General features: G+C 39.1%; 1 protein-coding gene across 2 annotated transcripts in view; it reads right to left on the reverse strand.

Moving 5' to 3' along the window:
* Positions 1–12,991, reverse strand: part of EXOC6B (exocyst complex component 6B) — a 619,674-nt gene that overhangs the window by 533,395 nt on the left and 73,288 nt on the right. For both annotated transcript variants that reach the window (XM_080813943.1, XM_080813942.1), the window contains exon 2: positions 1,960–2,125. In XM_080813943.1, the coding sequence (XP_080670069.1) occupies positions 1,960–2,125 (166 nt within the window). The remainder of the gene's footprint in view (positions 1–1,959; positions 2,126–12,991) is intronic.

The following is a 12,991-nucleotide window of genomic DNA, read 5'->3' on the forward strand; positions in this document are numbered from 1 at the left end:
GAAATGTATTCCTCACTCCCAAAATCATACAAACATTCATCTGTACTTCCTATTAGTTCTTGGATGATTTTGTATTTTACACTTAACTGTTTCGTTCATCTGAGATTAATGTTGGTATACTGAATGAAAAGCAGGTTAAATTTAATTTCAACTAAAGTAGTTAAGCATTAAGCACAGTAATAACAAATCAGAAGAATCATTACTTTGGGATGAAAGGGTAAAGAGAGCAACTGAGGATACAAAAGAGAGATTTAATTGTGCTGGCCATTAATATACTTATAAAAAGGTTGGACAGTTGTTGTACAACTCCATAAACTCTTATGTGGAACCTTGGGATCCACTGTGTTTTAAACTTCAGAAATTTGGAGATTTTGTAAAGATAATATGGCACATACTGTATATTACATAACACCAATACCCAATGGATAGTAAGACAGGATCCCACAATCAAACACATTAATACTTGTGCAGCAAAAGACAAAATTTTACATTAAATAAAACATATTAAGAAGCTTGACAGCTTCATGCAGGTTAGGTTTTACAGTCAAATTAGCTCTTTTTTTTAGTTTATTTATTTATAAATCTTTTTTTTTTAAGATTTTATTTATTTATTAGACAGAGAGAGACAGCAAGAGAGGGAACACAAGCAGGGGGAGTGGGAGAGGGAGAAGCAGGCTTCCCGCCGGGCAGGGAGCCCGATGCAGGGCTTGATCCCAGGACCTTGTGATCATGACCTGAGCAAAAGGCAGACGCTTAACGACTGAGCCACCCAGGTGCCCCAAGAGTTTATTTATTTAATTTAGAGACTGGGGAGGGGGAGAGGGAGAGAGAATCACAAGCAGACTCTGCTCGGAGCACAGAGCCCAATGCAAAGCTCAATCTCACAACTCCAAGATGATGACCTGAGCTAAAATCGAGAGTCAGACCAACTGAGCCACCCCAAATTAGCTTTTAAATCACTGTAGCTTTCAATAACCCACTTTCCCTCTCAATAAAATCAGTTCTTTACTTTTCTTACCAATGTATTCTTTTTTATGGACTTTATAATCACTATCAAGTTCACCCCATGCCCCAGGAAAATTCTTTTGGGATTTTAATCCAAATTCCAATAGGAAAGGAGGACAAAGAGAAGAAGAAAAAGATGAAGAAAAAAGAAAGAAAGAGAGAGAGAGGGAGAAAGAAAGGAAGAAAGAGTAAGAGAAAAAAGAAAAAGAGGGGGGAGGGAAAGGAGTAAGGAAGGTAAAACACGGGAGGGAAGGAGGGAGGGAGAAAGGGAGGAAGGAAGGAAGGAAGGAATTAGAGCCATAAGGACCAGAAGGAAAGAAAAAAGTTGTTATTACTTATAGAGCACATGAGTGTTTACACAGAAAACTCAAAAGAAGTCCACACAAAACTTTTTAGAAATAATAGAAGAGTTTAGTGAAGCTATCAAATTTAAGATCAATAAGCAAAGTCAATTATCTAAGATAAGGGACCAGACCAATACGGCTGGTCTCCTTCCTGAATTTGAATCTGTCATATCAAGAAAGAATTTCCATGCTTTGGTAGAAGATATCCCACAACTATCACTGATTTGTTTTCCTGTGGCCTTGGTTGCTCTGCTGCAAAGACTTCTACAACCGGGTCATGCCCTACAACCCTGTCATCCTACAGTGATGCTTTCATCTGGCAAGTTAGTACATGGATGACATGAAGAATCAACTGGGTTTCTATTTGAAATGAACAGTTACTGATTCTGTTGCTGGTTCTCATCCACATGCAGTCATCCAAAATAAAATTTAACTTAGAGGAGTATTCTTTTTAGCTAAAATAATCCCAATTATCTATGTTTCAGTACAAATTCCTTCCTTAGTTTCTTTACTACAAACATACAACCTGCAATGTATTCCCTACTCCTTTAATGCTAATCAAAACCCCAGCACAGAACAGAGAAACAAGTGCCTCTTGGAGCCTTCTTACTTTGAGTTTCTGAGCTTCCCCTCTCACTTTCAGCAGTTCAGTTATAGAATCCACAAAGCCTTGGTAATGAAAGTTGCACATTTTCTCAATTTCCCGGTCATGATTGCGGATGCGAGTTTCAAGCTTCTCCATGAATCGTCCATGTTCCTCACCATCATAGACAGACCTTTAAAAAAAAAAAAAAATCGCATGAAGATTACACCAGATTTACTTCTAAGAAAGAGAAACAGAATTACAAACCCAGAAGGGAATTTATTTGGAGATTTCATATTGAAGGTACATTAACCACAGAGTAATCCAATTATATTAACATTGCCTCAATTCTAGATGAGTATTTTTTTTAGGAAAACAGAAATTTTGCTTCCTATCCATTCAAAAATACTTAAATATTTGACAGTACTCATCACAGAATTATTGTCATAAAATGAAAGGACTGAATTACAACTCCTTTGCAACTTTCTTTCTGAAACTTCCCTAGAAAAACTCACTTTTGGATAAAGCCACTACCCAATCACTCCGTAACTATACCCAAGAAGCTGATGCTGCTGAAGAAAAACACAGCTGTGCTGGGTTGACTCTGTTTAGCTATACAAGCACAAATCTACATTGGGCATTTCAATAAATATTGCTAGATAATACGACTAAAACTATCCCCCCCACCACCACTACCACAAAATCACTTTGTAACCTCAATAACCATGTGTGAGAACCTTACTTTGTCCTTTCCTCAAATGTCCATCCCCTCCCTCCAATCCCCTCCCTCACTCTCAGCTGCTGATGTGACGACACATTTCAGAGGAAAAACAGATTTCTTCTCCCACTAAAATCAACCAACCTTCTTACCTCGGTAACTCCCGTAACAATGGAAAAAGCTTTTCAAGCTCTTATCTGTCAATCTTTCTGTTGTCTCATGAACTTTATACCTTCAATTATTCCCTTTTATCCAGTCTCTACAGCATACATTCCCCCAGTCTGCTAAGTCATTCTCATGGGCATATAAATATGACTTAAATAGAACTGTCCTTACCTACACATTTCCCTCCAGCTAACAATCCTATTTCCCTGCTCCCCTCCCAGCAAGACTTTCTGTCGCTTCCTCACCTCCCGATAGTTAGCATTCATCTTGCTCCACCTAATAGCAGCATTTGCTGTAATATGATACACCCTCCTTCTTGAAACAATCTTTCTCTAGAATTCAGTGATACTACAATAGTGTGGTTTTTATCCTTTCACAGACAAGCCTTCTCAATCTCCTTTCTAGGCTCCTCCTCCTCTAGTCCCCTTCTAAATATTCCTAAAACAACATATCTTTTCTAACTATGCTCTCTTACCAGGCAATGTCATCTAATGCCATGGCTTTAAAATACCATGTATATAATAACGACTTCCTAATCTACACCTTTAATTCAGAGCACTTTGATGATCACTAGACGCTCAAATATCCAGGTACTATTTAACAATTACAACTGGATTTTTAAAAGCTATCTCAAATTTAAAAATCATCTATCACCAAAGTATCTCCACTCCCAAACCTGTTCTTCCCCAATCTCTCCACCACTCACCAACCTCATCACAACTAAGGGCACCCACTCTCCAGTTTGCCAAGTCAAAATCCAAATGCAAGAATTACTCCTAATCCACCACTTTCCATCACATACCCCAACCAAACGATTAATAAAACCTAACAACTCAACCACCAAAACATATCTTAACAGTGGACTGCATCTCACCATTTCTACTAAAAACCTAGTCCAAATCTGTATCATTGGCACAAGGTAATAGTTTCCTGAAAGTTTCCACCTCCCCATCTCCCCACCTCCACGCAGATGCCCTCCACACAGCAGTTAAAATGATCTTTATAAGGTAATAACTCAGATGTTATCCCTCTGCTTAAATCTTTCTAATGGTTTCTCTTCACCAAAAGAGTAAAAATCTCACACCATTACCATAGCTTGTAAGATCCTATACAATCTAGCCTCTGATATCTCCCCAACCTCATTTATCTCTAGTTCCCACCCCACGCCACCCTCTGTCCTCTAATGTTCTAGCTACAATGACTTTTTTTTCAAGCCTCTTCTTCCCTCAAGAATTTTATTTTTGCAGTTCTTATGCTAGTAATATTCATCCTCTATATCTTCAAACAACTTTCTCATTCTCATCATCCAGGTTTGTTGCCTATCTCTCCCCCCAACCCATCCCAATTAGATTATAAGCTCCAGGGCAAGAATTCTGTCTGCCATATTCTCCACTGTACCTCTACAACAGTGCCAGACAGGTGGTAGACAATGAGTAAATATTTGTTGACCAAATGAGTGACTAATATTATCTCTAAAACCTCTCTGACATCTGACATTTGTTTAACAAATATACATTTGTTCATTACCAACACCTTGGGGTGCTAGAATCATTTGCAGGTACTAGATCATGACCCTGATCTTGTACACTCTCCTCAGCAGATCAGTTCCATTGCCCAAAACTCAGCAGTAACTATAGATAATACATACACAAATTTGGCTTCTAGTAAAAATTCTGATCACTTACTTCAGAAAACCCACAGCAATCTAGATTCATTCTCCTTCTTTTGAAATAATAAGATCTTCAAATACATCATAAATAATACCCACTTTGACAATTAAGACACACTATAGAATAACTAACTGCCTAAAGGAGCTATCTGAAATACAGACAGAGGGCAGAATCTAGCACTGGCATTTCAACTAACCTCAAATAAGCATAAATTTCCCCTTCCAAAGAAAAGGAAAAGGTTTCCCTGTGAAGATACTAATATTCTTTGCCACTTTTAGAAAAGCAATAACCAATTAAAATGTATCAATCTAAATGACATGAGCAGATAGTATTCAATATTAGACAACTCTCTGGTTCCAAATTCAGTTATATCTTGACCATACTTCTAAGTAGCATACCTACTTCCTTCTACTACGTAGAACTTCTCTTCATTTCTCCTTTCCAAAGATCTATATTAATATCATAAAAGATAACTCAAAGAGAAGAAAATCTCCAAATTAAGAAATTTGTAACATGTTAATAATACCTCCCTAGCAACCTAGTTCCTTGAACTTCCTATTTAAAAAAATATAAATCAAAGAAAGGAAAGGTGGATTTTAGCTGCCTAGCTATATAGCCTTGGTTTTAGCAATGCAACTAACCAGCTATGAATCTTTGAGCAACTCAGTTAATCTCTCTGACCCTCAGCTTTCCCATTTAGAAAATAGGAAGCAATCAGTTACAAACTCTCTTAAGTATCAACCCACCTCTAAGTGTCTACAATTAATTTCCACTTTCAACTTAAGTCAATAAACTATAAAATCATACATTTTTCAGAGAAGTGTTAACAGGTAGTAGTTCAAAACATCTTAGTGAATTCTCTACATCCTTATCACTAGCCCTTAACTATTTCTCCTATCTTAGGGCCTTTAGGATTCTACTATTCTCTTTAATTATAATAATGTTGAATAACATCAAAGGGTTTTAGCAAATCCTTTGAGGATCCTGAGTGTTTAAAAAGTTAGAATAAATGTAAAACCCACATATTTAAAACAAGGGTGTTGGGACTATATGTAATAAATGTGTGTTTCAGGGTTACAGATCAAGAAATCCACAATTTCCAGATTTAATGTATATACAGGGAGAAGTACATATATGTAATTGTATGGGAAACTGATCCATAGTTTCCATCTGGTTATCAAAGAAGTTAAAAAAAAATCACTGATTTAAAAGTTTTGTTTCAAATTGCCCAGCATAGGAAAAGGCAGTTATAGATCACTATTTAACAGCCCAATTTCTACCAGCATTTCAAGTGTATCTCACCCTTAGTGCTAACCAACATATCTTTTAGATAGAAAACATTAAAAATAAAATTCTTTATTTTAAATTCCGGAAAGGTTATAGACCTACAGAAGTTAACCTAAGATTCGTTGTCAATATTGCACTTGAACAAAGACTAGCTTCCCCACCCCCCCCCAACCTGGAATAAACGACTTAAACTAGAGAAAGACTGCCATCTAGTGATGACCCATTTCTAACATCCCTTGAAACTCCAACTTGATGTGGCCAAGAGGAACTGCTTAAAGATCTAAAACTTATATTCTGTAATATCTCCTGACCAAAAACTTATAAGTAGTTATTAAATGATAGTTTATATAAAGCACCCTAATAATTAATCTTCCATATGTAATATAAGGCAGGATTTTTTTTTATTTTATTTATTTGAGAGAGAGAGTGCACACACCAGTAGGGGAGTGGGGACAGAGGGAGAGGGACAAGTAGACTCCATGCTGGGCAAGGAACCTGATATAGGGCTGGATCCCACAACCCTGAGATCATAACCTGAACCAATATCAAGAGTCAGACGCTTAACTGACTAAGCCACCCAGGCACCCCTCCTAACATAGAGCAGGATTTAGAGAAAAATTCTATGCTTTCGACATATCTTTGCCACAGGTAAATAAGACTGCCTATGAAATAAACAAACTGTACCACTGGTTTCATTATTTGTCATAATCCAAAGAATAGTCTAGTACCTGGTAAAAGGTAAACAAGAAGAAATGCTTGAGAATGAACAAGTTTTTATAGCCTAAATTTTGAGTCAATCACATAAATGCTTCCTTGTAGAGTCTAATTTCACACACACACAAAACACAGAAAAACAAAAACAACCACACAAAAACATGCGCACGCACACACACACAGAGGCTTCTACAAAAAGCAACATGTTTTACTCTAGTGGTTCTCTGATGCATACTTTCACACATCCCACCTAGACTGCATGGGCATTTTAAAAGAGAGATTTCAACTTCTAAAATGGTACTTCAGGAATTCTATTCAACAACTATTTATCATTCCCCGGTAATGAATAATTACAGGACTATATCATTTGCTACAGCCTACATCAGCTCAAATCTCTTTGTCCAAAGAGAAAAATAATGTTATGAGCATATGTTATCTCATTTAAATCCTATGAACCTTATAAATTAGACAATATTCCCATTTTATAAACAAGGAACCTGAAACCCAAGAAGATGAAGCAACTTGACAAATTCATACACCTAGAAAGTGTCCTCTGTGATACATCGATCAGTCTCCTTTTCTAGCAAAGAAAGCAAAAAAAGTCCCTAAGATGTTAGAGTTGGAAGAGGTCTTGGAGATGGAAAACAAAGCTCTCGTTGTAAAATGGAGGAAACTGAGGCCAAAGAAAGTTAAAATGCCATAGTCAAAATTACATTGCTTTTACTAATACATCTGGACCTGACTCCCGAAGAAAACACAATTAGGAAAAGCTAATATCAGACATGAAGCTTAAGTGGTTTAAAAAAAAAAAAAAAAAGACACACACACACACACACACACACACACACACACACACTTCTACTTCAGGATGAGTCAGTTGCCTATCCAATCATGGTTATTCCACCCCCCATGCCAGTGACCAGCTAACAGGTGACACAACTTTCACCCATGCAAAGTAAGGAGAAGCCTTGAAGTGAAGATCCAAGAAAAGGTTTTCTTTCCTGAAGGACGATGGAAAAGAAACTGTTTTCCTACTTCACACTTTCCTATACAATGCTTGGGGAGGCAGCAACCATCCCAAGGTGAGAGGAGATACTGCCCACAATCTGAGGGTGACAAGGGGGAAAGATGGAAAACACGTGGGTCCTTGATGATGAACCAATGCTGAAGCAGTTCCATAGTATGTGAGTTAATAAATTTCCTATTTTAAGGGAAATTTCCAATTTTTAGGAAGTTTCCTATTTCCACTTTCCCTCAATATTCTGCTACTTGGAAAGTATCCTAAAAGCACAGTGTTGTTCAGTCTTCAAAGGCAGCAGACAAATCAGATAAAAGCCAACAGCAAATCAAAGTCTACACAGTGCTAAGGAATACTGTTCCCAGGACTGTTAGACTGCTAGACTGCTCCTCCCCATTTTCTTCCAAGAGTTAACTCCCATTCATTCTTCAAATCTCAGTTTGCACTTTACTTTTTCTAGGAAAACTACACTAGCTACATAGACTCTGTTATGTGTTTCTCTTTTGGTTTTAACACCATCACAGAATTCACAAAGAAACTATTCTGTTGTTGCTGTTGTTGTTGTTGTTTTCTAGATTATTTATTTGTCATAATAAGAGAGAGAGAGAGAGAGCACAAGCAGGTGAGTGGCAGGCAGAGGGAGAAGCAGACTCACCACTGACCAAGGAGCCCAATGTGGGACTCGATCCCAGGACCCTGGGATCATGACCTGAGCCAAAGGCAGATGTTTAACCGACTGAGCCACCCAGGCATCCCAAGAAACTATATTTTGATTGCCCACTCACTTGTCAATTTCTCCTCACTAGAACATTAATATCCTTATGGGCAGAGACTGTGTCTTGCCCATTTTATCTCCAGCTCCTAGCACGGAGCCTGGCACAGAGGAGATCCTTCATGTATGATGAAGATGGGGAAAGAGAAGGAAAGGTAGATGTGGGTTTCTGATTGTCTCAAAGACAGATGCAAAGCATATCACCTCCAACAACATTTAGCTGTTGAGATGTTTTTAGAACCAAGGAGAACTTCATGACACAAAGAATGAACATTTTTTCTTTTTGTTTTTGATTAATCCAAGAAAAAATTCCAGAGTTTATTCTGGTCTTTTCATTTTCATATATATTTTTCTTAACTTCTGTCATGGTTTTAGTCCTGAAACATTTTCTTCTCATTAAGTTCCATAAAAGCATCATTAGTATTTCTGTTTATTCCAAAAGTTAAAAATAAAGTGGAAAAACAGATTTGAGCATGATGTTGAAAGAGAAACTGCAGCAGGTCAAGCAGAGTTTAAGATCCCTTCCTCTTCTTACTTCAGTTTATCTATCACTTTAATTCAGGCCTTACTATGGTAGTTTGGATGCTCAGAGTCCATAAAGGTGAAAGTAGGTCGCTGTATATCATCATCATCAAGGACAGCGGAAACATATGCAAGTTAAGGAGATCTAAGCTGAAGACCATACCCCAGTGTTCCTGTGCTGCCACAGGAGCTCAAATACATTCAAATCCTTCTTTCATCCTGCCAATACCAAGGCTTACAACTGGCTTCACCAAAATAACCCATGCAACCAAAAGTATGTTGTGATGGAGATCTCCCTCAAGGCAGAAAGGGAACCCCACACTTCTATGATGGCTATTTTCAGAGGGATAAAAACAGGGTGGAGAAGTTTCAACTGGCACCTAGCCCAAGAGCCTACTAAAAACCAGGTATTGTCTAAGCAGCACAGGAAAGTGGAGAAGGGGGACTTGTCACAAAGCATCAGTCAAATCAACAACAGTCTTAGAAAATTAACTAATGAGGGCGCCTGGTGGCTCAGAGGGTTAAGCCTCTGCCTTCGGCTCAGGTCATGATCCCAGGGTCCTGGGATCAAGTCCCGCATTGGGCTCTCTGCTCAGCAGGGAGCCTGCTTCCTCCCTCTCTCTCTGCCGGCCTCTCTGCCTACTTGTGATCTTTCTCTCTGTCAAATAAATAAATAAAATCTTTAAAAAAGAAATAAACAAACAAACAAACAAAATAAACTAATGAAAGCAAGGAAACTCCAAATTAAAGATACAGAGACCATAACAGCTACATCATGATAATGTCACACTATTAGAACAATTAATCACCCTAAGTAACTGAAGACATGTATTAACTGAAGAAATTCCACACTTAATATTATGGGTCCAATGACAGAGATCATAAAGCTATTAATACAGAGGAACAAACCAAATAGAAGCAGGGTGTTGGAAACACCGAAATAGTCCCAGGCTCTTTAGGCATATAGATTTAAAGTAGGCCTAACAAAGCAGACCAACCAACTTTCCCAAAATCACTAAATCAAACTGTAAATAATGTTACAGATGTCATTTGTAGATGTGTATGTTGTGTATAATATACATGTACACGTGTATGCACATTACAGAGTGTGTATGCGATATATATGTGTGTGATATACACCCATATGCACAAAACACACACACACATACACACACACCTTTCTGATTTTCTGAGAAAGAAGCAGACTTTCCAACATCACATTCAATTCCTGGTCCAATTTCACGTACTGGGGCTTGTTCACTGACACCCCACAGCCAAACTGACCACAATTTAAAGCTCTATAAATCTATAAGCAATTTAAGACCCTGAAGAAGGGTGGATAAACAGTATCAGAATAGTTTCCATCCTAAAAAGGAATAGAGAACAAAGTAGGGAAAATAAGATCAAGTTCCACGAACAATATGAAAGACTGGATATTCCATGAAAAAACTTTCTACTCCTAAACCCCCAAAACTGCTGGGATTAAGTTTCTAAATCTTTTTTAGTGCATGGCTAAGGAAAAGATAAAACAAGGAAAATTTCCAGAGGCTAAAGCAAAACTGGAACAGGAATCCAGATTCTACCAATCTCCTATAACCTAATGCTTCTATTTGATAGCCATATATAGAAAAAGAAACCCACAAAAGGTGAAAAGCCCAATCAAAGGCCTCCAAATGAAAAAAGCCAAGATACCCACAGGCTATACCCTTAATGAAAGAAAGGTAGAAAAACTCTTCCCCATAAGAATTAAAGGAATCAGTAGTTTCATAAAGGGAGGATGAAAAGAAACCTACCTGTCTGGGACTTGACCTTGGGTAGGGAAAGGGGGAAATCTCTCGTGATAATATGAAGCCACAAGATGGCCTTTTCAAAGAAGGGAAGCCCAAACTCACACTATTAATACTACCGTTGTGGTCTGAGAGATCTCAAATTAAGAATTTATTTTAGGGGTGCCTGGGCGGCACAGTCGGTTGAGCACCCACTCTTGGTTTTAGCTCAGGTCTGATCTCAGGGTTATGGGATCCAGCCCCAAGATGGGCTCCATGTTCAGTGGACAGTCTGCTTTAGTTTCTCTCTCCTTCTGCTCCTCCCCCTGCTTGCACACATGCTCTTGCTCTCCCTCTCTTCCTCTCTCTATCTTAAATAAATAAATAAATAAATAAATAAATAAATACTGTTAAATTAAAATCTCTGTTCTGATCATTTCCCTTCTGGCATCCTTTCTCTTACTCTCTTTCTCCTTTCACAGCTACAATGCTTTTTTTTTTTCTTTTTTTTCTTTTAAAAGATTTTATTTATTTATTTATTTGTCAGAGAGGAAGTGAGAGAGAGAGAGCACACAAGCAGGCAGAGGCGGAGAGAGAAGCAGGCTCCCCGCTGAGCAAGGAGCCCGATGTTGGACTCCCAGGACCCCAGGATCATGACCTGAGCCGCAGGCAGCAGCTTAACCCACTGAGCCACCCAGGCATCCCCACAGCTACAATTCTTAAAAGAGCAGTCTATACCCACTGCCTCCACTTCCTCAGATTGGACCGGCTCTTCAACACAGCGTAACCTGTTTCTTCCCCATGTCACCCCAATGAACCTATTCCCGCTAAGATTAGTAAAAGCCTAGGGGCACCTGGGTGGCTCAGTCAGTTAAGCATCTGCCTTTGGCTTGGGTCATGATCTCGGAGTCCTAGGATCAAGCCCCACATCACACTCCCTGCTCAACAGGGAGTCTGCTTCTCCCTCTCCCACTGCCCCTCCCTCCTGCTTGTGCGCTCAAGCTCTCTCTCTCTCAAATACATAACTAAAATCTTTAAAAAATACATTAATTAAAAAATAAAAGCCTAACTGTCAAATCAAATATTCACTCTTCAGCTCATCATTTACTTGACCCCTCTTTTGTATACGCCACCACTGACCATATCCTCTCCTGAAGTATCTACTCCCAGGGCTTCCATGACATTCCCCTTCTCGGTCTCCACCAATTCTCCTTCCTTCTGGCTCTCAATGCCTGTTTGGCCTTCATCTCCTCTTACTCTCATGTATACACGCTCAGAAGTGTCACAAATACTTCAATTTTTACTATTAAATAAACATCTTTGGCTCCCAAATCAGTAATGCCAGGGCATATCCTGTCAAATCCTATAAGCCCAAATATCCAACCACCATTCATTCTCAAAAACATTTCAAAACTGTGCATGTCAAAAGCTGAAATCATTAGCCTGCCACCCAAACCTCCAATTCCCTCCTATATTCACCACCTCAGTTGAAAGTACCAACACCCACCCATCCAGTCACCCAAGTTAGAAATATGTAAGTTAACCTTGACTCCTCACTCCACCTCACACCTCTCTCCAGCTCATCAATCACCAAGACCAACTAATTCTGATTCCACAACCTCTCTTCCATGCTGTTCTTCCTCCCTATCCTCCCCTACCACTGCTCTGGCTCATGCCTTATCTCTCTTGATACCTGTTTCATCCCCCTCCATATTTCCCTAACAATCCTTGTTTGATACTTCTTTCACAGTAATCTTCTTTAATGAAGTATGATCATGGGGTGGCTCAGTTGGTTAAGCATCAGACACTCAGGTCATAATCTCAGGCTTGTGAGATCAAGCCCCACGTCAGGCTCTGTGCTGGGCGTGGAGCATGATTAAGATTCTCTCTCCCTCTGCCCCTCCCCACATCTAAAAGAGTAAAATACAATAAAAAATAAAATGAAATATGATCATGAAACACACACACACTCCCCCTTTTAGAATTAAGTCCTGCCTCAGGATCAAGTCAAAGTCCCCAGCATAGGGGCACCTGGGTGGCTCAGTGGATTAAAGCCTCTGCCTTCGGCTCGGGTCATGATCCCAGGGTCCTGGGATCAAACCCCGCATTGGGCTCTCTGCTCAGCAGGGAGCCTGCTTTCCTTCCTCCTCTCTCTGCCCACCCCTCTGCCTACTTGTGATCTCTCTGTCAAATAAATAAATAAAATATAGAAAAAAATTACATAAAAAAAAAAAAGTCCCCAGCATAATACACAGGCCCTCTCCATGTGCAGACTTCTCTGAACACTCTCCGCATTCTCTCTACAACTCCACTTGAAGTTCCCTGAGTATACTCAGTACTCTCTCTACCCACAATCTTCTTGCTATCACTTTAGCTGGCAAGCATCCTTCAAGACTCGCTCAAAATTCACTTCTGTAAAACCTCCCT

The sequence above is a fragment of the Martes martes genome (genome assembly GCF_963455335.1).
Source record: "Martes martes genome assembly, chromosome: 9".
Lineage (NCBI taxonomy): Eukaryota > Metazoa > Chordata > Mammalia > Carnivora > Mustelidae > Martes > Martes martes.